Raw genomic sequence first — 24,760 nt, forward strand, 5'->3', positions numbered from 1 at the left:
TCAGATGATTGTGGGCCGATATAACCCATCTAAAGGCAGGATACACAATTGAAGGATTTTGTGAAATATTTATATAATTTTTATACCCTCCACCATAGTATGGAGGGTATATTAAGTTGGTCATTCCCTTCAGTTATACTGCGCCAGCTGAGACAATTTTTCTGGTCATGATTTTCAAAGTAATGTCCAATATTTTTTGTAACTCTTGAAGGAGAGGCATCAAATGATGTGGGCCAATATAACCCATCTAAAGGCAGGATACACAATTGAAGGATTTTGTGAAATATTTTTAGAATTTTTATACCCACCCCCATAGTATGGAGGGTATATTAAATTTGTCATTGCGTTTGTTACACCTCGAAATATACATTTTAGACCCCACAAATTATATATATTCTTGATCAGCATAAAGTTCTATGTCGATTTAGCGATGTCCGTCCCGCTGTTCGTCTATGGAAATCACTCTAGCTTCCGAACGAAATGAAGTAAATTGATAAAATTCTGCTCAAATATATGTAATTTCTGCAGGACTTTTGGTATTGAAAATGGGCCATGCAGGTCCCCGTTTTGGTATAGCTCCCATATAACGGGACCTCCCGATATTCGTCACTTTGTCGATTTTAACATACATATATTATTTTTTTTTTTTGAAATGAAGTAGATTTCGCTTCTGCTGTGTGACACATGGCACCGTCCTGTTGCAACCAAATGTTGTCAATCTCCTCCTCTTCAGTTACTGTGCTCCAGCTGAGACAATTTGTCTGGTCACAATTTTCAAAGTAATGCCCAATATTTTTTGGAACTCTTAAAGAAAAAAAATCAGATGATGTGAGCCAATATAACCCATCTAAAGGCAGGATACACAATTGAAGGATTTTGTGAAATATTTATATAATTTTTATACCCTCCACCATAGTATGGAGGGTATATTAAGTTGGTCATTCCCTTCAGTTATACTGCGCCAGCTGAGACAATTTTTCTGGTCATGATTTTCAAAGTAATGTCCAATATTGTTTTAGACCCCTAAAAGGAGAGGCATCGGATGATGTGGGCCAATATAACCCATCTAAAGGCAGGATACACAATTGAAGGATTTTGTGAAATATTTTTAGAATTTTTATACCCACCCCCATAGTATGGAGGGTATATTAAGTTTGTCATTGCGTTTGTTACACCTCGAAATATACATTTTAGACCCCACAAATTATATATATTCTTGATCAGCATAAAGTTCTATGTCGATTTAGCGATGTCCGTCCCGCTGTTCGTCTATGGAAATCACTCTAGCTTCCGAACGAAATGAAGTAAATTGATAAAATTTTACTCAAATGTATATTATGTCTGCAGGACTTCTGGTATTGAAAATGGGCCATGTAGGTCCACGTTTTGGTATAGCTCCCATATAACGATACCTCCCGATACTCGGTAATTTGATGATTTTAGCGACATTATTGACCGGAATTGTTTAAAATTTGGTATTTGAAGTTCGTAATGGATACTTCAGCCTAAGACAAAAAATTGTCTGTGCAGTTCCCCGTCTTCGCCTAGCCCTCACATAACGGTACCCCCCGATATTCGGTATTTTGATGATTTTAGCGACATTATTCACCAGAATTATTTGAAATTTGGTATTTGAAGTTCTTAATGGATACTACAGCCTAACCCAAAAAATTGTCTGTGCAGGTCCAAGTCTTCGTATAGCCCCCATATAACGGAACCTCCCGATATTAGGTAGCTTGATGATTTTAGCGCTATTATTCACCGGAATTGTTTCAAATTTGGTATTTGAAGTTCGTAATGAATACTACAGCCTATTACAGAAAATTGTCTGTGCAGATCCACATTTTGGCATAGCCCCTATATAATACATTTGGTATTTTTAAGATTTTAACAGAATTTTTAACGGATTTAACGAATTTTTTGAAAATTGCCAAATTCGTTTGAAATGATGGAGGGTATTCAAAGTTCGGCCTTACAGCTTTTTTTACAGCTTGGGCACAACTTCATACGTGCCCAATAAAAATTGCGACGACTCCACCATCCTGAAAAATTGCCGTTGTTTGTCTGGCCAGTCGACGTTCTTCAGTTGCAATGGATGGGGGTGGACTCCGAGGGCGGCATACTTACTGTAATGCATCTGAGGACTTTTCTCCTACTTTTCATTTTGCCGCAGATAGCTGTGGCTTGTGCAGACGAGTTGAAAATGTTGTTGAATTTGAGCAGAGCACAGATTTCTGAATTTTTACTCCAGAGTGAAAATTGCTCGCGAGCGGAATTGTTCGAAGAGTGGGAGTGGAGTGGATAGGGCATTTACTCATCGAGTCTCTCCTGTTTGAAAAATTAGAGTGGGAACCGATTCGCTAGGATTACAGTGAGAGTTTGCTCTAAGAGTGAAATCGAACGGAAACAAGTAAAAACATTAATACCCTCCAACCTAAGGTTAAAAACCTTTAAACAAAATAGAACAGGGATTGAATATTGGATCTACTTCCAATTTTTTGAGAGTAAAATTCGTTGGTATAAAGTTTTGAAAATGCCGTAAAGTCGATTATACCATTTTCCTGTTGTTTCCTATTGCAAATTTCCAATACCAAATTGAAAAAAAAAAAAAAAACCACTAAGGAGAGGTCGAAAGTCGGGCGCGGCCGATTATAAGATACTCTACACCACTGTGCGTATTTAGTAGAGCTCACGTAACAAAAAAAGTTAATATTGGGAATTTATCAACTATGAATCAAATACCCTCAGTCATATGGCTAGAGAGGGAGAGGGTACAGGACATTTGATCCAAACTTAATACATAGATTGAGTTCGGAGATGGGCAATATCGGTCCACTCCTTTTGGTACCTCCACTACAAAAGGTCAACATTTTCAAAGAAAATAAATTACTGCACAAAAAGGGAAAGGATAATCCGATTTTGCTTCAACCTTGCATATCCTAATATTAGCATCAGTGCTAGGTCAGGTATGAAAATGAACAATATCGGTCCACTCCATCAAGTGCCTCCCCCAGAAATGGTCAAAAATTTGGAATAATTAAAACTCTTATAAAATGTGATGTAAGTGTTCGATTGTTTTCAAGTTACACACATCACAACAATTTTATTAACGCAAGGTCCGGTCTGAAGATGGAATACTTCTGGTACTTTCCCCACAAGGGTTCAACATTTTGATACATGAAGCTCATAAAACTCAAAATAAACATCCGATTCAATTTAGACTTTGCACATCTCAATATTTCCATCAGTAAAAGATTTGTTATAAAAATGTTAGAGATCGGTCCATTCTGGTACCTCCCCCACACTGGGTTAACATTTTGAATAACCAAAACGATTATAAAATCCGAAAAATGTTCCCGGTTCTCTCTAAATTACTCACATCACAATATTTTTGTGAGCCTAAGGTCTGGTCTGATGATGGAATATATCTCACCACTCCTTGTGGTACCTCCCCCACAAATATGTCTAAATATTTCTCTTAACCAGAAATCTGATATGAACATGTAATTTATCGAAATTTATAATTTCGCATAAAATTGGATATAAATGTTCGATTTCCTTCAAATTTTGCAAATATTAATATTTTTAGCTGTAGTGTATGAAGTGGAACATCTCGGTCCGCTACATCTGGTACCTCACACATATTTCCACACAGTAGAAAGTAGACGATTTAGTCCAAATATGGCGTGTTGTAATATTTATATCAGTCTTAGGTCAGATACGAATTGGACAATATTGGCCAACTGATCATAACTTAAGGCTGGGGAAATACATCTGTCGGCAAAATCGACTGGTACTATTTTTTTATTTAGTTTAGTTTTTGGTTTTATTTAAACAAATGGAGTAGAGGATGTTAATATATTATTTATATGAATTTTATTTAATAAACGAAAATATAAAAATTGACCCCAAAATATAAAAAAGTTCCATCAAAGCTAATCCTGCATCAAGAAACAAAAGTATTGAGAATTTTACGTAAATACATACAAACAAAACAAACATACATATTAAATATTTCATTGTGGAATTGTATTTTATGCATAAGGATTTTTCTAAAAGTTATGAACGAAACAAAAAGCAAGAAAAAAAACGAACAAAACAAGTTGTCGAAATAAAATAAAAAAATATCAAGGAGTTACAAATAACCATTATGTGGATTGTCCTTTTGTTTAATTTAAAATCGGAAGGAATAAAAGTGTTTCAGAATGGAAAAAGGTATAAGGTTACCAAATACGGGATAGTAAGTCTCTGAAAAATGGTTGTGAGTGGGAGGGATGTCACAGATTGCACGGCGTTTAAAATCTTCCACGGACCGGGCTTCCTGCACCCTTTCTCATAAAACCCTCAACTAAAGCTGAATTATTTTCATGGGCTGTAAAGCTGTGGGCTTTATAGATCTCCTAATAAAAATACAGTCCACTTCCAAATTTTCGAATATTCCTCAGATAACATTTGGTGGCAATTAAAGATTATAGTTTGTTATTTTTTTTTTTTCTATTTTCTTTTTTTTTTTAATTTAGTTATTTTACTTAATTTTTTGTTTCTTATTCTTTTCAATTTTCAATTTGTTTCTTTCTTTTTTTTCTCCTTTCTCCTCCTCTTCTACAGGCCATAATAGGCGAAGATGGACGAGAAGCTTACAACAGCCTAATCGAACGTAAACACATAATGGGAATTGAACCTAACACCACTAGCAGTAGCACTTGTATATTACGAAAACCGGATAGCGCGCAATTCCCTCTGAAATCGGCCAAGACATTGCCAAGGCGTTCGTGTAACCTTAACAAAGATGTCGACTTTGGTGTGGGCGGTTCAACACACCATATAGAACGGTCCAGTTCCCATAATGAACATGAACTGGTAATACCACCCATACAAAATGCTCCCAGACCAACAACATTGCCAACAAGGGGAGCTCGTGGACGTAAAGCTGCAGATTTGGGGTTGTTTAGAGATCCAGCTGCTGAAACACCTAACATGGATACCAACACCCATCAAGCGGTCAACAACAGACTTAGTGACAACATATCGCCCTGTGAAAGTCCCAGTTATGTTACCAATACATCGTCATACAAGTTTCCGGAACAATCATCGACTACAGATAAAACTCCCGATGGTACAGATTTAAATCCTCTGCCCGTTCCACCCAAGGAGGGTAAGAAACACATACAAACCAATGCCAAACGGCATGTACGCAAATATCCCCTAATTATACCAGCCAATGGTGTGCAACGTACCCTAAACAAAGTCATGGGTGAGGAGCAATCTGTTCTCAGGGGCCTTACAACAAGTAATGGCAGCCAACTTTCTTCCAACATGGCGCGGAATATGGCAACGGTACCCACAATAAAACCCTTTAACATTAACAACAACAATTGCTCCTCCACCCTGGCTGAATATGAAAATACCACAAAATTGTCATCATCATCATCATCATCCTCGGCACAACAGGAGAGAACCTATCAAAACATCGGAACCGACGACACAGCCTCGCTACAATTCGAATCGATACTGGAGGCAGACTTCAACAAAGATCAGGTTCTACAATCGCCTGATGTCACAGATGGCTTCTACAATTTCTCCATACAAAAGGATCACTATCACAAAAGCAAGGAAATGGAATTTGATGCACAAAAATTGGCCGATGGCCTCTATGTCAATGAAGATGAGCTACGGAATTTGGATATTGACAAGAATTTGGTGAAGATCAGTAAACAAAATATGGAAAATAAGAAATCCAATGAAAGTTTGGAGGTAAAACAGCTGACAACAACTCCATCACCTCCGCCCCCAGTGCCCACAACGGCTCCACCAGAGGAGGCCACATCTTTGGAAGTCCCTAAATCACATGAACTTACAGCAAAAGATAACAACTCATCCTCCACTTCCTTTTCTTCACACACTACAGAAAGATCTATGACACCAACAACACAAGTCACAAACACCGCATCTTCGTTGTCGTCTCAACATGCCACCACACAAATGTCGGAAAGAAATTTAAAGGCCCCCAAAACGAGTATGTCTCCACCCTCTGCGAAATCCGACAATGAGCTTGCTGGCAATGCTCTGTTCCAAAGGGTCCGTGAATCCGTCGACAAGGCCATGGTAAACAAACCCACGGATGCGGCTTCCACTCTCATCAAACCCCTAACTGAAGCTGAACTATTTTCGGCAGCTGTAAATCGTCTCAACGATTCCAATTCTGTGAGTTGTGAAGATCTCCTGGAATTCTCCGATAAGAAGCCGAAAGGCCACGAACGTGGTGTGGATTCCGATGAAGTTCGCATAATGATGAAAGTTTTGGGAAAAGATGTAAGTATGGAGAGAGACGGGGAATTTTGTGTACTTCTATCTGATGATCTATGAAGGTTTCCTTCTGGCTGTATCTAAAGACTATCTTATTGTCGTTTATGAATTATCAATTCTGGCCGCCCATATAACTTTTCTGGTTTGTAAAGACTGTTCTGGTCTCTATTAAGAATCCATCCCGGTCGTAAATAAGGTCTCATATTTGATCACCTAAAAGAAATTCCCTCTGATCATTCAAAGACATCCTTCTGATCGTGTAAAACTCTCTCTATCTCTCTCTTTAGCCTTTCATAAAGACCTCCCTTGAGACAGCTATATTACTACATTACTGCATTCTGAATGTATAAAAAAGTTCTCCCTCTCTCACTCTGGCTGTTTAGGATCAAAAAGAATCCACTCCTGTTTTTGTAAAAATACCTTCTAATGGTACATTTTATTTGCCTTAACTTTCCTCCCTGGACGTCTAAAAAACTTGACTTCATATTAAGGTTCTCTTCTGATTGTCTCTAAAGACTTCCCTCTGGTAATTTAAAAAAAAACGAACTTGCGTTCTTCTTCTTCAAATGCTGCCATTTAGACGTCTTAGAGATTACTTCTTAGTCTATAAATGCTTTCCTCGGATCCTCTATAAGAACATCCCTCTAAACTTGCTCCTGGGTGTCATTAAATACTAAACTGGTCGCAGGAACGTCACAGGCAAGATCTGGGGGCTTAGCCCAGAAATTGTACATTGGTTGGTCTTACCTGTTTCGACCAATGTTCTGGAAAAATATTCTTTAAAAAATCTAGATTTGTTGGTCCTTCGAAAAATATTCTTTGAAAAATCCAGATTTGTTGGTTTTTCGAAAAAAATATTCTTTCAAAAATCCATGTCTGTTGGTCCATTGAAAAAAATTTTCTTTAAAAAATCCAGGTTTCTTGGTCCTTCGAAAAAAATAATCTTTGGTTTGTTGGTCATTTAAAATACTTTCTTTAAAAAGACCAGATTCGTTGTTCTTTTGAAAAAATATTCTTTAAAAAAATCACGTCAGTTGGTCCTTCGAATAAATATCCTTTAAAAAATCCACGTCTGTTGTTCATTCGAAAAAAATAATCTTTAAAAAATTCACGTCCTTTGGTTCTTTAAAAAATTATTCTTAAAAAAATTCACGTCTTTTGGTCCTTTGAAAAAATATCCTTTAAAAAATCCACGTCTGTTGGCCCTTTTAAAAAACCACGTCTGTTGGCCCTTTTAAAAAACCACGTCTGTTGGTCCTATAAAAAAAATTATTAAAAAATTTACGTCTGTTGGTCCTTCGACAAAATATTCTTTAAAGAATCCGGGTTTGTGGATCCTTTGGAAATATATTCTCTAAAAAATCCAGATTTGTTGGTCCTTTGAAAAAATATTCTTTAAAAAATCTACGTCTGTCGGTCCTTCAAAAAATGTTCTTTAAAAAATCGGGGTTGTTGGACCTTTAAAAATATAAAAAAAAATCCAGATTTGTTGGTCTTTTGAAAATATATTCTCTAAAAAATCCAGATTGGTTTGTCCTTTGAAAAAATAATCTTTAAAAAATCTACGTCTGTTGGTCCTTCGAAAAAATATTCCTTAAAAATCCACGTCTGTTGTTCATTTGAAAATATATTCATTACAAAAATCCAGGTTTGTTGGTCCTTTAAAAAAATATTCTTTAAAGAATCCACGTCTGTTGGTCCTTTGAAAAAATATTCTTTAAAAACCCAGGTCTGTTGGTTCTTTCGAGAAAAAAATATCCACGTCTGTTGGTCCTTCGAAAAAATATTTTTTAAAAAATTCAGGTTTGCTGATCCTTCAAAATGTTTTTTTTGTTTTGAATTCCATAGCTGTTGGTGCTTTGACACTGAACACTGGATACAGATCACAGTGGTCTTACCTGTTCTGACCTATGTTCTGGGGCTTTAGATAGACTCTTCCTACTCGTAAATATGCTTCATTCTGATATAAATACTAATTTTATTCTTCTGTGAATTCTTCCTTTAAGTCTTTTGGAAAAATTCTCTTTTTGGATATCTTGTCCTCTACAATTCCTTCCCTTTGGTTATACGTCAATAATCTTTTTGCTCTATAATATAAGCTCCCTTTTCGTTGCTCTAAAATCTGGATTTCTAGTCGCTTTTAAGAACTTTTCGGTCGTTTTTTGGGGACTTCTTCATGTCGGCCGCCCATATTTTACAACAACTCGGGTCTGGTCTTGTAAAAGGTTTTTGTCCAGTCGACTATACTCATTTCTTAGTGTCTATATTGTCTTCCAGGAAAAGTCCTTCCACTAACCATTCTTTCAGACAGCTATTAATCTATATTTCGATTACAATATTCATTCATTCTTAACACTCATATTTATGTTCTCTGTTCATTTTCTTTTAGAGCTCTCCCGAACGTTGTCTCAAATCATTGGAATTCATTGAATGGGATGTCCACAAGGCCATTAAGATCATCAAACTGCAAAATATTTTAAAGGATATTCAATTGACTATGTCCGAAACTGTGGAATATTTATTGAAATATGACTGGGATTTGCACACCACAGCGAGACGTCTCAAAAGTTTAAAGACTTGAAAATATAAATAAATCACTGAGAACATTTTTCTATTATCGTTACACACAGAGATATACCTATCATTAACACCTTAAAAAAAAACACATTTTATGTCAATCAATTATTTAACTCGAAAAAATGCATGCATTTCTTCCTTTCCCATATGTTTTGTAAGTCCTCCTTTTTATTTGTAGCTGTTTTAACTGTTAAGAATATCTTGCGTGGACCCCTTAAAACCCCCAAATTTTTGTACTTATTATTAATTATTGTTTGTTTTAAGAGTCTCCCCATTTATCATTGATATTTATATTACTTTCCAAGAAGTAAAGCATACTCTTTTTTTAATTGTTTTTAGAAAACGTTCTAGCCTCACAAACTCACGCGCATACAATCTAATATAATTGCATATTAAGTTATTCTCTACATATTTTTAATAATATTTAACGAAAAAACTAAAAAGTACGAAAACTGCGAACAATTAATACCACAAGTGCCTTTGTAACCAGATGATCTTATAAAGAACAAAAAACAGAAAACACAACTATTTTATTAATAAATAATTTTATAAAAAAAGAATATTGTTATCATTGCAAGGAGGGAGGGGAAAAGTTTGCATTTTCCAGCCATTGCCTTTGAAAACTTTTGTTTGCAGGAAATGCTCTATTTGTTTAAGACACCCATGGAATCTTTTGTAAATTGAAACCTTCTCATTTTATAAAATATCCAATGACATACAAGACCCACTTAAATTTGTATTTTGAAATACATCCTTGGCCATATGACCTTAAATGTCATTAATAATATTCTACGTATGTAAAACTTTCTAAATGCATTTAAGGAATAAAATGCTACTAAAAGGCCATGTATCCTAAATGGTCACATGAATAAATTTCATGATTGAAGGACCTCGTAATGGACTTCTATGCTTAAAATTGTGTTGAGATTTAAAAGTATACGCCCTGTGGTTCCATGTGACACACTTCGCAGATACCCCTAAGATTTCTTCTTTTAAGTGGTCATATATGAATGATCAGAATGGTTTTTTAAAGCTATACTATTTACCGATTTCTTAATTGTAAATTGGAATTGATGATCAGTCACCTCGAATACTTAGTAATTCTGCTTATTATTTCCTTTAAGCTATTGTGTATATCATTGATTGGTGTATTTATAAAGTGTCGAATCTAAATCATGTTTCATGAATACAGACCATTAGGAGTAGCCATAGGGGTAAGGAAAAAATTAATTTCTCTACAATTGAATATGATACTGACAATGACATCATAATCATAAAAACTTCGAATTTACCGCGAAACTTTGTCTTTGTGTCAACTTACTGTCCACCATCAATTTCAAATGTTTGTTTCAAGGATAAGGTTTCTAAACTGATTCTCTTCTTGGAAAACTTTCAATATTAATATTTAATAATTTTTTAATGCCCGCAACGAAGCCTCGGGAGATACTCTAACTTCGAACTGCGGATGTTGACCATTGACCTGGTTATCTATGCCTCAATAATGGTAAAAAGACCTTTATGAGCGGTTCTATTTCCCAGGGATTGGTGCTTGATTTAAAGGGTCTACCGATGATCAATGCGCTACCTGGTATATCTATAAGGGCTATCTTGACAGTGTTGTATAACGCCATTTTAGAATACACAATTAAGAATAATTGGAGAATTATATAAATAGTCCGAATTCCAAAACCCAACACGGACCTAAGTGTCATGTCAAACTATCGCCCAATATCCCTCATCTCTGTTTTTATGGAATGCATCAATTAAATGCTGAAATATAAGCTGGTACAATTCATTGATGAAAATGAAGTCATTCCAGTTAGATCCTTTGCATTTATAGCAAGAAAATGTCCACTTCTACATGCCTAAATGATCTTCTCCACCGAGTAGCACTTCTTAAGGCAAACGTCTATAAAGATCTAGTTTTATCGTTGGACATATATAATGTCTATAACTGTGTGCAAATTGATAACTTGGGTCAGCTCTTAAGAAAGTATATCTTTAAGGTTTCAATAGTGAATTCGATTATACATTTTCCATCTAAAAGGATTCTGAAAGGGGGTGAAAAAGAGGTAGTGGTGACAAACGGCATACCAAAAGGAAGCTGTCTATCTCCTCTCCTCTTTAACATCTACACAGCGAATCTTTATATGCCGATGACTTCTTGTTAAAGGTCTTTATCATAATTGTGACATGGCCCGAACCATCTCTAACTCCTTATCGGTTCAAGGAGACTATTCGCACATTAAGGATTCCGAAATTAAGGATTAACTAGACATGTCAAATGCCTAACCCCATTTAAAGGTTTACATCCAAAACCGTCTCTGAACTTATACAAAAGCCTTGTGAGAGCAAAAGTAGGCTATGGTAGAACAAGGACTGCCAATTCACCAAAGTATATCAACAACAGCATTGAGAGACTTCAAAACGGTAGGAGCTACAGACTCGAATTTATGCGAGACATGCTGTATGGCGGAAACCTCTCATCATTTGTTTTTTGATTGCATAAGATTTGACAACATAAGAAGAAAGAATTTTCTCCTGTAGCCTAAATACCATGGACTAATACCTTTGCTGCCGTTCAAGGACCACAACCATGGCAGAAGAATACAGGTGGATGCATCAACGATTGGGAGCATTGATATGTCAAAAAAAATTAAATGTTTTTTCAAATATAAGTAGATTTTTATATGTTTTCTTATACTACGTCATTCGGAAGCTATTATAATTCGCGTTTTTCAACCATTTTTACGAATTTTAAAAATTTTTCATTCAACATTTTCAATTCCAAAATTGGTTTGACAGTACATTGTCCCAGCAGCTGTGTCGACGCGTCTACCTATATTCTTCTACCATGACCACAACTTATGCAACCTTCTCCTAAAGTTCCTGAAAGATTATAAAATCAATCTAAAAGTAACTTACCGTCCGCATTGGACTCGTGGATGTCGTTAGATGTTTAATAATCTACAACAAATTTGAATACAACCTTTGCTTCTGTTACCCGAGGATCGCCAATTTGGTTCTCTGCAACAAAAGAGAGTTCGTTGGATAACCCAAAAAAAAAAACAGACTTTCTTTTGGTTATAGCTTGATGCTATAGGTCTAATATAACAAAACGTCTTTTTAGATGCCTCGTCTATTTTATCTTCTGAGAGTGCGAGCACGAAGCACGCTTGTCTGGTTAACTTAAAATATTACTTTTTATTATCAAGTGGTGGTCAAAATGAAAACTCACCTAATCGATTTGTTTGGTTTTGGTAATACAAAGACTCGACAGTCTATTCAGACTCATACACTGGTATTGGGCTCAGTGCCTTCAACTTCTGTTGCGATTCCGTCTATCCGCAACGCCCATTTGAGCCTAGATGGCACAAATGCTATATCCCCAGTTGCTTAGTACTTTCCATGGAATTTTCCATCCATATCGACTAGTGAATGTTTCAAACTCATATTTAACCGATATATTTTAATTTCTTTTGTATTTCAATCAAATTTTCCCTTATTTTCTTTTAGTTGTATTAATTTAAAAATACTTTTTTATATGCTTCTTCTTAATTGCACAAGAAACTGATAACACATACGTTACATTCACTTCCAATTGTCAATGTAGCCCGCCAAATCATATGGCAAGATTATCGATTGGAAAAAAATGTAGATTATTGTACAAAATCGATTTTATTTGTGGTTTACTATCGAAAGTGCGGTGGGAAAGACGGAAACAATTCAGTGAGAACAGAAATATACAAAAACTCATAAGAAAACTGCAATTATTTATAGAAAATAATAAAAAAATAATATTTAAGCTATTCCTGTTGGAAATATAGCTTATAAATTTTATAAGAATATAAGTTTTATACAAAATTTACCTCTAATAAAGAATAGAAAATGACATTTGTGGCAGCAACATAAACAAAAAATGCAACTGCAAGTACTATAGAAATAGGGAGTGTAAAGCAATTGTTTGCCCAACAGCAAATTGCAACACAACAACAAGCAGGAGAAAACGTAAATACCTATGCGTCGATGGTGTTCCAGTGGGGTAGTTTAGAAGGGGTTAAATGGCAAAAAGAGTATAACAAATAATTAATTGTGTGGAGAAGAATTTTAACCAAATGCCCCCGGCCCCAAGTGATGTTGTTTTTGCCATTGTGTTGAAAGTAAATTAAATGATCCTAATGAGCAAATTTCTCAGAGAATAACGGTAAGGTAAAAATAAAAACCGCGCTCATTTGTGGCGATTGTGTGTGTTTGTGAAATCAACAGTGCTCCCCAACAAAGTGGTGAGAGAGAGAGTGCCCCACCATACCTGCAGGCAGAGAGAGTGCTCTTCGTATCAGAAACAACAATAACATAACAGTTCGTTGAAATTGTGCTCCACTAAACATTGTGATTGTGAGAGGGAGAGGCGAGTGTGAGTTGATTGTTGCTTTATTTTTTCTGTTTGGGGAGACTTTCGAATTGCCTGCATGCAGCCAACGCCGCTGAGTTGAGTTGGAGCCGTTAAACGTACAACATCGGTTGTTCGCTTGTTTTTCTCGTTCATTTTTGTGCCTATTGCCGTTGGTTCTTTGATACGCGTGTGTGTTTCTTCGCCGCCCGAAAAATATCGTTTTTTTTGCGCTTACTTGAATTTTTTTACACTAATTTCTCCCAAAATTATCTCTGGTGTTCAACGAAAAATATCTTGAGCGATTGTGTCTTTGCTTGTTGTGTGAGAGCGCGAACGAAAAGAAAGCCAGAAAAACAAACCAAGTAAAACGCACAGTCCCCCCCTCAAGCAACAAAAACAAGCACTTTGCACATCGAATCCCAACACATAAGATTTAGTAAGTAATCAACGAACGCCAAACGATCAGCGCTTTTAGTGTGTTTTTATAACTTGGACGACCTGTTACAGGAGGCAGCAGCTGTAAATTAAGTGAAAAAAATTTAAAAAAAAAATCAAAAAAATATAACCATATTTACAACCTGCCAGACCACTTTGCTGTGTCCAAAAAACAAAACAAGTAACTGTTGAAGTATTTAAAAAAAAAACGACAAAAACAAATAAAGTGCCAAAACAACATTTTTTACCAAAAACAAAAAAAAAAAAAAAAAACTAAGAATAAGTTAAAAAAAGTAACTGACGCGTCTGAAAAAATTCTTTGTGCATTTAAATTACCAGAAAAAACGCCTACAAAAAAAAAATCTTAAGCAAAAACTGTTTTTTTGCCATAGTCTTTCTTCTGCAACTACTTCTACACATTCATAGTATCCTACAACTACTTATCTACAGTGCTCTTCAGCTAAAAATAACCACAACAACAATAAATTTTTGTCATTCTTCGTAGTTTATGGCCGAAAGTAAAGGAAGCATGTTGGCGAAATCTGTACAAAAACACGCTGGACGTGCCAAAGAAAAGGTAAGCTCTTCATTCCCCTAGCATAGACTCGAGTGCACCTATCAATTAACAACAACAACAACAACAAGAACACCAACAACAACGATTACGCATAATTTGTTGCGTGACTTTTTTTTGTAACTTGTAACTTGTTTCTAGTTTTATTTTTTGTTAAATCGGGTGGGGGGAGGACAATTGACAGAGAGCCATAATTGAGTGTCACCTCACAATGTTGTGTCGAGTATTGCACTAACCAACAAATTCTCTTGCCCTGACAACGTTACTGCATTGTAATTCTACTAATCTCCAACAACAACGGCAATCATGACACAATGCATTTCTCCTAAATTTGGTTGTGTTGTTGTTTTAGTTGCTTCTGAAATGTATTGGTTTGTTGTTGCAATAGCCGTATTTTCCTTGTTGTAGTGTTGCAAGTAAATCTTCTTGTTAGAACACCAACCATGGATGGGAGTATGAGGGTGCTTGGTTTGATAATCCATCCAATTGGATAATGGAAGAGAAGCCGCATTGTGTTACGAATTTCATGCAATTAAAAAAGAAAAAGTTAAAATGTATCAGTCGGTTTAGTTGAGAGACGTATACCCTCAGCCAATTTTCGATGATTTAAATATATTTTGACTTCTGTTATGATTCTTCAAATTGATGACCCTCTAATAGGGTAGGTTTCGAAGGAATGTGCCAATAATGTCCATTTCGTATCGAACATAAATAAATATGATACACAGGGTGAGATGAAAAAAAACTGCAACCAACTTCAGACTCCTGTCATTTTAAAGCCACACGTCCCACAGCTGTTAAAATTATTCCAGTGACAGCTCATTATATTGTTTACAAGCGGACAAAAGCATTTTGGTGAGAATTTTCCAGAAAAAAAGTTATTCGTGATGGAATTCAAGCGTGATTCCTTTATATTTGCCTGGCTATCGTCCAGCATTTAAATGTGAATAAATCTTTTGTGTCTCATACCATCGCTCGTTACCGTGATACTGGTAGCGTAGACCGACGTCAAGGAAGTGGATGGAAGAAAACAGCAACAGTTTGGCCGAAAGTGGTGAACTGCCGAATTTGGTTTTCTCCGATGAGAATACATTTGTTATCCAGCCGTTTGTAAACAAAGAGGTCAGTTGAAAATGTGCACCTTCGGTTGCCCACCAGAACTCAAGCGCCGGACATGGTGATGGTGTGGGCAGCCACAACAGCCGATTGTCACTCTCCCCTCGTATTAATCGACCGTGGCATCAGAATAAATGTCAAATATTCTTAAAATATTCTGGAGGGTGTATTAAAGCCTTGGGCACGCAAACATTTTGGCCGCAGACCTTGGACATTCCAACAGGACTCAGCACCATCGCACTAAGCACGGGCCACCCAAGAATGATTATAGAATGAGGTTCCTCGCTTCATTTCTAGCGCACAATGGCCACCAAAATCTCCGAATACCAATTCGTTGGACTATTGTGTCCGGAGTATTCTGAAAAGCAAGGTTGGCACTAAAAAATACCACAAGCAAGGGCTTTGCCGGGAATGAGCCAAAATACCGCAGAGCAACATTAGGGCAGCGTGTGACGGTTTCATTGGCAGTTTGAAGGCCATAATTCGTGTCAAAGGTGACCCATTCGAACAAATCTATACTTATTCTAGAATTTAATGCTATTTTCGACATTTTTGGCTTTTATTCAATAAAATTAAAAAAAAAACAAAAAACATATAAAAAAGCTGTAAGTTCGGCCGGACCGAACTTTGAATACCCTCCACGATTTCGAACGAATTTGGCAATTCTCAAAAAAATAAAATCCGTTAAAATCTTAAAAATACCGAATTTAGCTATTATATTAGGGTCTATACGACGACATGTACCTGCGTAGGTAACATTTGTCATAAGCCATTACAATATTCAAATGCGAAACGGTTATAATGTCGATAAAATCAAAATACCGAATATTAGGAGGTACCGTTATATGGGGGCTATACGAAGACGTGGACCTGTTCAGACAATTTCCTGTCGTAGGCTGTAGTATCCCTTACGAACTTTAAATACCAAATTTGAAACAATTCTGGTGAAAAATGTACCTAAAATCATTAAAATACCGAACGTCGGGAGGTACCGTTATATGGGCGTCTACGAATAGGTGGACCTGCACAGACAATTTTCTGTCTTAGGCTGTAGTATCCATTGCGAACTTTAAATACCAAATTTGAAACAATTCCGGTGAATAAATTCGCTAAAGTCATCAAAATACCGAATATCCACAGACGGACTGTAAATCGCTAAATCGACATAGAATTTTATGCTGATCAAGAACATATAGACTTTGTGGGGTCTAAAATCTGTATTTCGAGGTGTTAAAAACTACACCTTCGGGTACCTCCCCCTACCATATATTGTATTTATCCTACATATCCCGTTCCACTCCTTCTCGTCTGGACGTGAGTCACGACCCGCATTATACCTTTGAAAATTTGAACAATTTTCCGGCAACTTTTTCATTCCCATTTTCTGAAAATATAAAAAGAAATATTGTCTAACAGAACTCCCGTCCCTGTCTAGGTCTGCACTTGTTTTGTTTTGTTTTATTCATTACTGCATTCCTAAAATAGTCTGTCAACTTTGTGTTTTTTTATTACCTGCTTTTTGCATTGCGAAATTCTCTATCGATAACCGATTAACTGCCGACTTTGGGGCATACTTCATACTCCCCCCCCAAAAAAAAAAAAGAGAGTCAGAGAGGGAGAGAGAGCGGATAAACTACAACTACATTACGTCGATTGTGATTGTTTGCTTTGAATGGTAAACAAACGAAGTGGTTTTGGAAAGGTAGGGTTCACATTGGAAGGTAGTAATTTGTGGCTCGTTTGGATTTAATGCTTGGCTAATTAATTGGGTGGTCGTTAAGTGTCAGCGGAGTGTTTGGTATTTTATTTGTCGTGTTCTCCAGTGGGATCTGGTTTCTGTTGTTCTCAACGCCAAAGTGGTTCTTTGGTGGTTCTTACGTCCCTGCCACACTTGGCTATTTGTAATTGCACAACAAACTGAACATTTTCTTCTGTCAGATATTTTTCATTAAATGCTGACGCAAGTGCATCCACCACACACAGCAGCACCTGATTTTTTGCAACATTAACCTGCTCCCACTCGGAGATATTTACGAGCTGGGTTGTATTTGCATTGCTATTGTATGGCAAGTGCAATTTGGAAATGTGGCAATTGTTGTCCAATTTTGTTATGGTTATGAAAAAAGTTTGATTCTACTTTGCAGCGTCCATGGGAGAGGGAGAGGAAAGAAGATGGTGGTGGTGATGATTTAATCATTTTCTGTATTCATGGTCTGGAGGTGGTTGTTGGGGGGGTTGCTAACAAATGCATAGACAATTTTCATATTTACTGAATTGGATTTATCTAGATTGCAGGAGAATTGACCAGAGCTAAACAGCATATGGTTAAATTGCCTGCAATTGTATTTTTTATTTTCGATTCTTATTGTGTAAATAGGGAGGAGGTTTGGATTTGGTTTCCAATTTTGTGTTTTCCATATGTCGTTCTTTTGTTGATTTTCTTAGGCGAAGAAATTCAATTGGATAATAATAAATTAATTGGGTAGTTCAAGGGTCATATATTTCAAAGAAGACATTGGTAAACAATTATACGCTCATAACAGCTGACCTCTATTGATGCTCGAAGAATGGAGACGTCTTCTATCACACACTAGAAGAATATATATGTTATTTTTAGAACATTAGAGGATCTCGAAATTCGAGTAGCTTGTAGTAGATGGCCTCAGAGGACATCTAATCAGCCAATAGGTGGTGTAAAGGTCATGTAATCTACAGGGTGAGATAAAAAACTGCAACAAAGTTAAGCGCCACAATTTTTACATTTTTTTTTTAATTTCGAATGAAATCAAAAAATGTCGGAAATAGCATCAAATTTGAGATTTGTTTGAAATGGTCACCTTTGGCACGAATTATGGCCTTCAAACGGACAATGAAACCGTCACACGCTGCTCGAATGTTGCGCTGCGGTATTTTGGCCCATTCCCGGCGAAGCGCTTGCTTAGAGTGATCGACACTTTGGTATTTTATAGTGCCAACCTTGCTTTCCAAAATACTCCAGACACAATAGGCCAACGGATTGGTATCCGGAGATTTTGGTGGCCATTGTGCGCTGGAAATGAAGCGAGGGACCTCATTTTGTAACCATTATTGTGTGGCGCGTGCTGAGTGACTTGGTGCTGAGTCCTGTTGGAATGTCCAAGGTCTGCGTCCAAAATGTGTGCGTGTCCAAGGCTTAAATACACCCTCCAGAATATTTTAAGAATTTTTGGCATTTATTCTGATGCCACGGTCGATTAATACGAGCGCAGAGCGACCAACGGCTGTTTTGGCGGCCCACACCATCACCATGGCCGGCGCATGAGTTCTGTTAGCCAACCGAAGTTGCACATTTCCGGCTGACCTCTTTGGCAAGTAAACACGATAATTTTGTTTGTTTACAAACTGCTGGACAACGAGTGTTTTCTCATCGGAATAAAGCAAATTCGGCAGTTCACCACTTTCGGCCAATCGAAGCAACTCTTTAGCTCTTTTGAGTCTATTTTCTTTGTGTTGCTGTGTAGGTTCTTGAACTTTTTAGAATTTCAATGGCTTTACCCCGAGCTCATTTTTCAATATTTGCCGAATGGAATATTGCGATATGTTTAGCTCACGAGCCATTTTTCCGTCACTGCGTCTCGGGTTTCGATCAAGTCGCTTCTTTACTTTTCGAACCTGATGTTGCTGTTTTCTTCCGTCCATTTCCTTGACGTCGGGGTACGCTACCTACGCTAGTACCACGGTAACGAGCGATGGTACGAGACACAAAAGATTATTCACATTTAAATGTTGGAGCACTCTAACGATAGCCCATTGTGGTTTTCCGGCCAAATATAAAGAAATCGCACTATTACGCTTGAATCCATCACGAATAACTTTTTTCTGGAAAATTTTCATCAAAATGCTTTTGTACGCTTGTAAACAATACAATGAGCTGTCAGTGGAATAATTTGAACAGCTGTCGAACGAGTGGCATAAAAATGACAGCAGTCTGAAGTTGGTTCAGTTTTTTCATGTCACCTTGTACAGTATATTACTTCTGATGTGATCTACTCTTCTTCAGATGACCTCTGATAGCATCTACTCTATAGTAGATGACCTCTGATAGCATCTACTCTATAGTAGATGATCTCTGATGTCATCTACTCTATAGTAGATGACCTCTGATGTCATCTACTCTATAGTATATGACCTCTGATGTCATCTACTCTATAGTAGAAGACCTTTGATGTCATCTACTCTATAGTAGATGACCTCTGGCGGCCCGTAATCTACATTTGATGGCCTTAGAGGCTGTATACTCCACAGTAGGAGGACATCTACTGTACGATAGACGGTCTGAGATGTAATCAACGGCCTGAGAGGACATCTAATCCACAATAGACAGCTTGAGAGATCATCTACTCTTCAATAGACAGCTTGGGAAGCCATGTACCCTACAGTAGACGGCCTGAAATGATATCCGCTCTAAGATTGATATCCTGAAATGCTCGTCATCTACTCCACATTTGGTTTCTCCGACGTTATATTTGGGTTCTCCGGCCTGTGAGGACATCTAATCTACAATAGACAGCTTGGGAGACCATCTACTCTTCAATAGACAGCTTGGGAAGCCATGTACCCTACAGTAGATGATCTGAGATGCTATCCACTCTAAAATTGATAACCTGAAATGTTCGTCATCTACTCCACATTTGGTTTCTCCGACGTTATATTTGGGTTCTCCGGCCTGTGAGGACATCTAATCTACAATAGACAGCTTGAGAGACCATCTACTCTTCAATAGACAGCTTGGGAAGCCATGTACCCTACAGTAGACGATCTGAGATGCTATCCACTCTAAAATTGATAACCTGAAATGCTTGTCATATACTCCATATTTCGGGTTTCTGACGTTATGAACATGCTTGTGGTTTAAACAAATAATTCCGCGACGATCGAAATACACCACAAATTCTTATCTTAGCCTGTGCTTATCTTGCTTTATAGCAGAATTTAAATTTAAGTTAAATTATTCAAAAGAAAGAAGTCCACTGTCAAATGAATAAAAAAACCGTTGTGCTCTCAGGCCAATGTTGGGGTGGTTAAACAACATTTCTATACTCTCTTGGCCCCCTATTAAGAATTCCATTTCTTTTATTAATGACTTGGCAGCGTTCGATGTTTTCGCTCTGGAAAATTTCTTTTCAACACCAAGCCATTAATTTCGAATATCATCATTTGCATAAACTTCCATCTTCGATTTGTCGAAGACATCTCTGATCATGTGGCTGACTGACTGACTGGCTTTAGAAAAAATCCGGATGAAAAGATGTTAAATAGAGAAAGTCTATGATTATAAATGAAAATACCTCGGGGGCAGAGGGGAAACGGATGAACATCAATAGAATGTTTGGGTGTCGTAATGAAATTTCAACATTTAGACAAAAGGCTTGAATTTGAATAACTTTGAAGAACAAAAAGAATTAACATTCCAATCTATTACAGAATATATATTTGAACTGAAGTTGTCCCCACACAACATTGAGCTAAAAATACAAATTAATTTATTTGTCACCTCAACCTCTTGTTTTATATCCCCCTGGTTCCCAACCAAAAACGGGTTTAGCTACATTTTTTCATTTATTTATTATTATCTATTTTGTGGTAGTTAAAGATTTCAGAATTTTTTTGTTTCGATTTTCTATACCATACTCTATTATCGTTCCGAATTCTTTCGCTTCGTTTCGTTTAGATTTTTGCATTTGTATTTTTTTAACGTTGTAAAAAATATCACGTTCTTAGCATTTAATGATCGGCAACCGCCAATAAAAATCAACCCCAGCAGAAGCTTTTCAGTTGCTGCTGCTGCTGCTGCTGCTATTGAGTTTCGAGGGTTTCCATCGTGGAAATTTTGCTCTTTTCTCTGACACACAAATTCGAAACTGGTCATTCAACTTTGATCTTCTAGCCGAAACAAAAACAAAATACGAACAGGCAACGCGAAAAACTGGGAGTGTTCCTTTTCTATTGATTTGCTGGCATCTAAAATTGTTTTTGTTTTTGCTTTTCAATTACGAATCACTTGACACTTGGCAGACGGAAGTGAACTTCAAAAAGTTGTTAATAGATGTGTGGACTTTGTTTGGCATTGACGTTGAGTAATGGGTGTGAGTGAAAAAGTTTAAGGATAGAAGAAGTATCTAACAATTTAGTCCTTCACTCTCTGGGGACTAGCGTAGATATTATTCAAAGTGGTTTACAATAGGGTAGATAGCATTTCAGGCTGTCTACTGTAGTGTAGATGACCACTCAGACTGGCGACTGTCAAGTTCAGGGCCTTTGAGACCCTCTACCAGGAGTAGATGGCTTCACAGGGCGGCCAATGTGAAGTGGATGGCCTCTCAGGTGGTCAACTTTGAACTATGTGGCTTCACAGACCAAGCACATGTCCTCTTAGGCCGTTTGCTGTAGTGTAGATGCCTTCTCAGGTCGTCTACTGTCGAGTAGATGACCTCTGAGGGCTTCTATTGGGAAGTAGATGGCCTCTCAGACCGTCTTCGCTAGTGTTGATGGCTTTACAGGCAGTTTACAGTGGCGTAGATGTCCTCTACGGTAGTATACTGTAGTGTAGATTGTCTTAGCTATCCTAAATTTGTCTACTGTTAAGTAGATGCGCTCTCAGGAACTTTACCATGGAGCAGATGACCTCTTTGGTCGTTTACTGTAGTGTAGGTGGTTTCCACTGTCGTGTACTGTAATGTAGATGGCTTCTCCGGTCGTCTACTGTAGTGTAGATGACCTTTAGCGAGTTTACTGCGGAGTAGATGGCCTCTCAGACCGTATTCGCTAGTGTTTATGGCTTTACAGACCATTTACAGTGGCATAGATGTCCTCTACGGTAGTATACTGAAGTGTAGATCGTCTTTAGCTAGTTTATTGTGGAAAAGAGATAGCCTTTAGGGAGTCTACTGTGAGAAGTTGGACCCTAAATTTGTCTACTGTTAAGTAGATGTTCTCTCAGGAACTTTACCGTAGAGAAGATGACCTCTTTGGTCATCCACTGTAGTGTAGATGGTTTCCACTGTTGTCTACTGTAATGTAGATGGCTTCTCCGGTCGTCTACTGTAGTGTAGATGACCTTTAGCTACTTTACACACAGGTCTTCTCCTGTAGAGAAGATGGCTACACAGGCTTTCTACGGTAGAAGAGATGGCCACACAGGCCTTCTCCTGTAGAATAGATGGCCATCTACCGTCTACTGTAGTGTAGATGACCTTTAGTGAATTTTTCTGTGGAGTCTACGGTAGAGTAGAAGGACCCTTAGGCCATCTATTGTGCAGTAGATGTCCTCTCCTGTCGCCTACGGTGGAGTAGATGGCTTCTCCGGTCGCCTACGGTAGTGTAGATGGCTTCTCCGGTCGTCTACAGTGGAGTAGATGGACTCTCAGGCCGTCTACGGTAGAGTAGATGGACTCCTAGGCCGTCTGCGGTAGAGTAGATGGACTCTCAGGCCGTCTACGGTAGAATAGATGGCCTCAGTCCGTCTACGGTGGAGTAGATGGCCTCAGTTCGTCTACGGTAGAGTAGATGGACTCTCAGGCCGTCTACGGTAGAGGAGATGGACTCTCAGGCCATCCACGGTAGAGTAGATGGACTCTCGGGCCGTCTCAATTTGTTTACTGTAGAGTAAATGGGCTCTCTGGGACCAGATGGCCTGTTCGGTCGTAATGTAGTTGGCCGTCTTTTATAGTGTAGATGACTCTACAGTTTGTTTAGATGGCCTCCGAGGTCGTCTACTGTACATTTGATGTCTCTTTGGTCGCCTACTTCAGAAAAGAGGTCGTCTAGTGAATAAGTCTTTCAGACAATCTGCTCCAGAAATGGCGCCCAATAGTGTAAATGCCTTACGCAAAATTCTAGTAATCATTTCTCATTCTTTCTACATCGGATCTTTTATTGTCGTCATTCATGTAACTTATTCAACGGAATAAGAGACTAAATACCAAAGAAGAAAAAGTCAAAGAGAGGAAAAGAGCGTAAGAAAGAAAGTTGTGCTTGCTTCTCCATTCAATGCCATGCCAAAGGCATTTCCCACTTTAAAAACACCACATTGTAAACAAACAGGTGTTCCCTCCTCCGCCACACCCCTCACCTGTTCCATGGTTTGTGTATTCTTTTGTCTTAAGTTTACATAAACTCTTCTTGACGATTGTGGTCTGTGGTATTTGTTGTTGGTGTTGATTTCATAAAAAAATCTAAGCCAAGTTTAAACTAGCCATACCGGTGCGATGGCCCAAGTGAAAGTTTTTTTTTTTCAGTTTTTCTTCTGATTTTTTATTTCTTTTCAAATATCCATTCATTGCTTTGCTGTGGCTCGCCAGCCAAGCTATGATAGCTATGAGCTGCCAATATTTACTGTTTTCAATGTCCAAGACCTGTTGTCGATATTCAAGTTTAAGAAATAATAGAAAAAACAAAACGAATCTCTTTTAATAAAAAGAAAAAAAAAGAAGTCAATAACAACTACAACAATAACATTGTTGTTAAAACAATGACAACAACAAAACAAATAAAATCTCAATTTGCATCCAGCAAGTAAGAAAACATAAAATGCTGGTCGGTTGATTGGTCCGTCTTCTGGAGGTGGTGGTCGGTCGGTCGGTTGGTGGCCAATAAAAATGAAAACAAGAAATCTAAACAACTTGTTACCACTCTGAAACTCCCGTCCAAACGATTTACATCGGCTTGGGGCCATAAACCGGAACCTGTCCATTACCTACCATGCCATGCAACCAGCGGTTGCTACTCTGGTTTTGGTAGTCACCAGCATAAACTCTCGGTGCAACTTTCATCAGCTTGTCATGTGTGGAGTTAAGGGCTTTCGGAGTGAGAGTGGCCGTGATTTAAGTTTATTTAAATACGAGAAGATAAATTATACGCATTCCTTGGGGTAATGGGGATAAATAAAACAATAGATGTTGCGATAAAAAAAATAATAATGGTAATATTATTTAAATATTTGAAAAGATTTTGTTGGAGAATTTTCGAAATGGGAGGATATAACAATTTAGTGACATCTGAGGTCATCTACTGTACAGGTTTGTCCATATTCGACGGACCCAGCTGGCAACGTCATAACTTTTGACAGAGATGTCACATCGCTTAATGACATACCGCCTTTGAAGCGTCAGTCCAAGCAGATTTTTACCATGAACCAATATACGCCACGCGAGCGCTCTGAAATAGTTGAAATTTACATTCAACAGAAGAAGTCAATTGTGAAAAAAAAAAAAATGTGAGAAGTGCGCCTTCTAAGAACACCATTAAGCGTTTATACGAAAAATTTTCGACTGGTAAGGTTCTTTCTAATCCGAAGAGGCCATATAAAAGTCGACCAAGGC

The 24,760-nt window shown here is 37.6% G+C and overlaps 2 protein-coding genes across 7 annotated transcripts in view; both read left to right on the top strand.

Moving 5' to 3' along the window:
- The window catches only part of LOC101896388 (activated Cdc42 kinase-like), a 44,857-nt gene extending 35,414 nt beyond the window's left edge, over positions 1-9,443 (top strand). Inside the window, exons 10-11 of the mRNA XM_011292793.3 lie at positions 4,609-6,312; positions 8,696-9,443. Coding sequence (XP_011291095.1) covers positions 4,609-6,312; positions 8,696-8,887 — 1,896 coding nt within the window. The 3' untranslated portion in view covers positions 8,888-9,443. The remainder of the gene's footprint in view (positions 1-4,608; positions 6,313-8,695) is intronic.
- A 3,140-nt stretch (positions 9,444-12,583) lies between these two features.
- Positions 12,584-24,760, top strand: part of LOC101895190 (amphiphysin) — a 128,345-nt gene continuing 116,168 nt past the window's right edge. For 4 of the 6 annotated variants that reach the window (XM_059125882.1, XM_020035559.2, XM_059125883.1 and 1 more), the window contains exon 1: positions 13,719-14,288. In XM_059125882.1, the coding sequence (XP_058981865.1) occupies positions 14,220-14,288 (69 nt within the window). In that variant the 5' untranslated portion in view covers positions 13,719-14,219. The other 2 variants (XM_059125881.1, XM_059125880.1) reach the window with 2 other exon arrangements.

Source organism: Musca domestica, unplaced genomic scaffold (genome assembly GCF_030504385.1).
Source record: "Musca domestica strain aabys unplaced genomic scaffold, Musca_domestica.polishedcontigs.V.1.1 35, whole genome shotgun sequence".
Taxonomy (NCBI): domain Eukaryota; kingdom Metazoa; phylum Arthropoda; class Insecta; order Diptera; family Muscidae; genus Musca; species Musca domestica.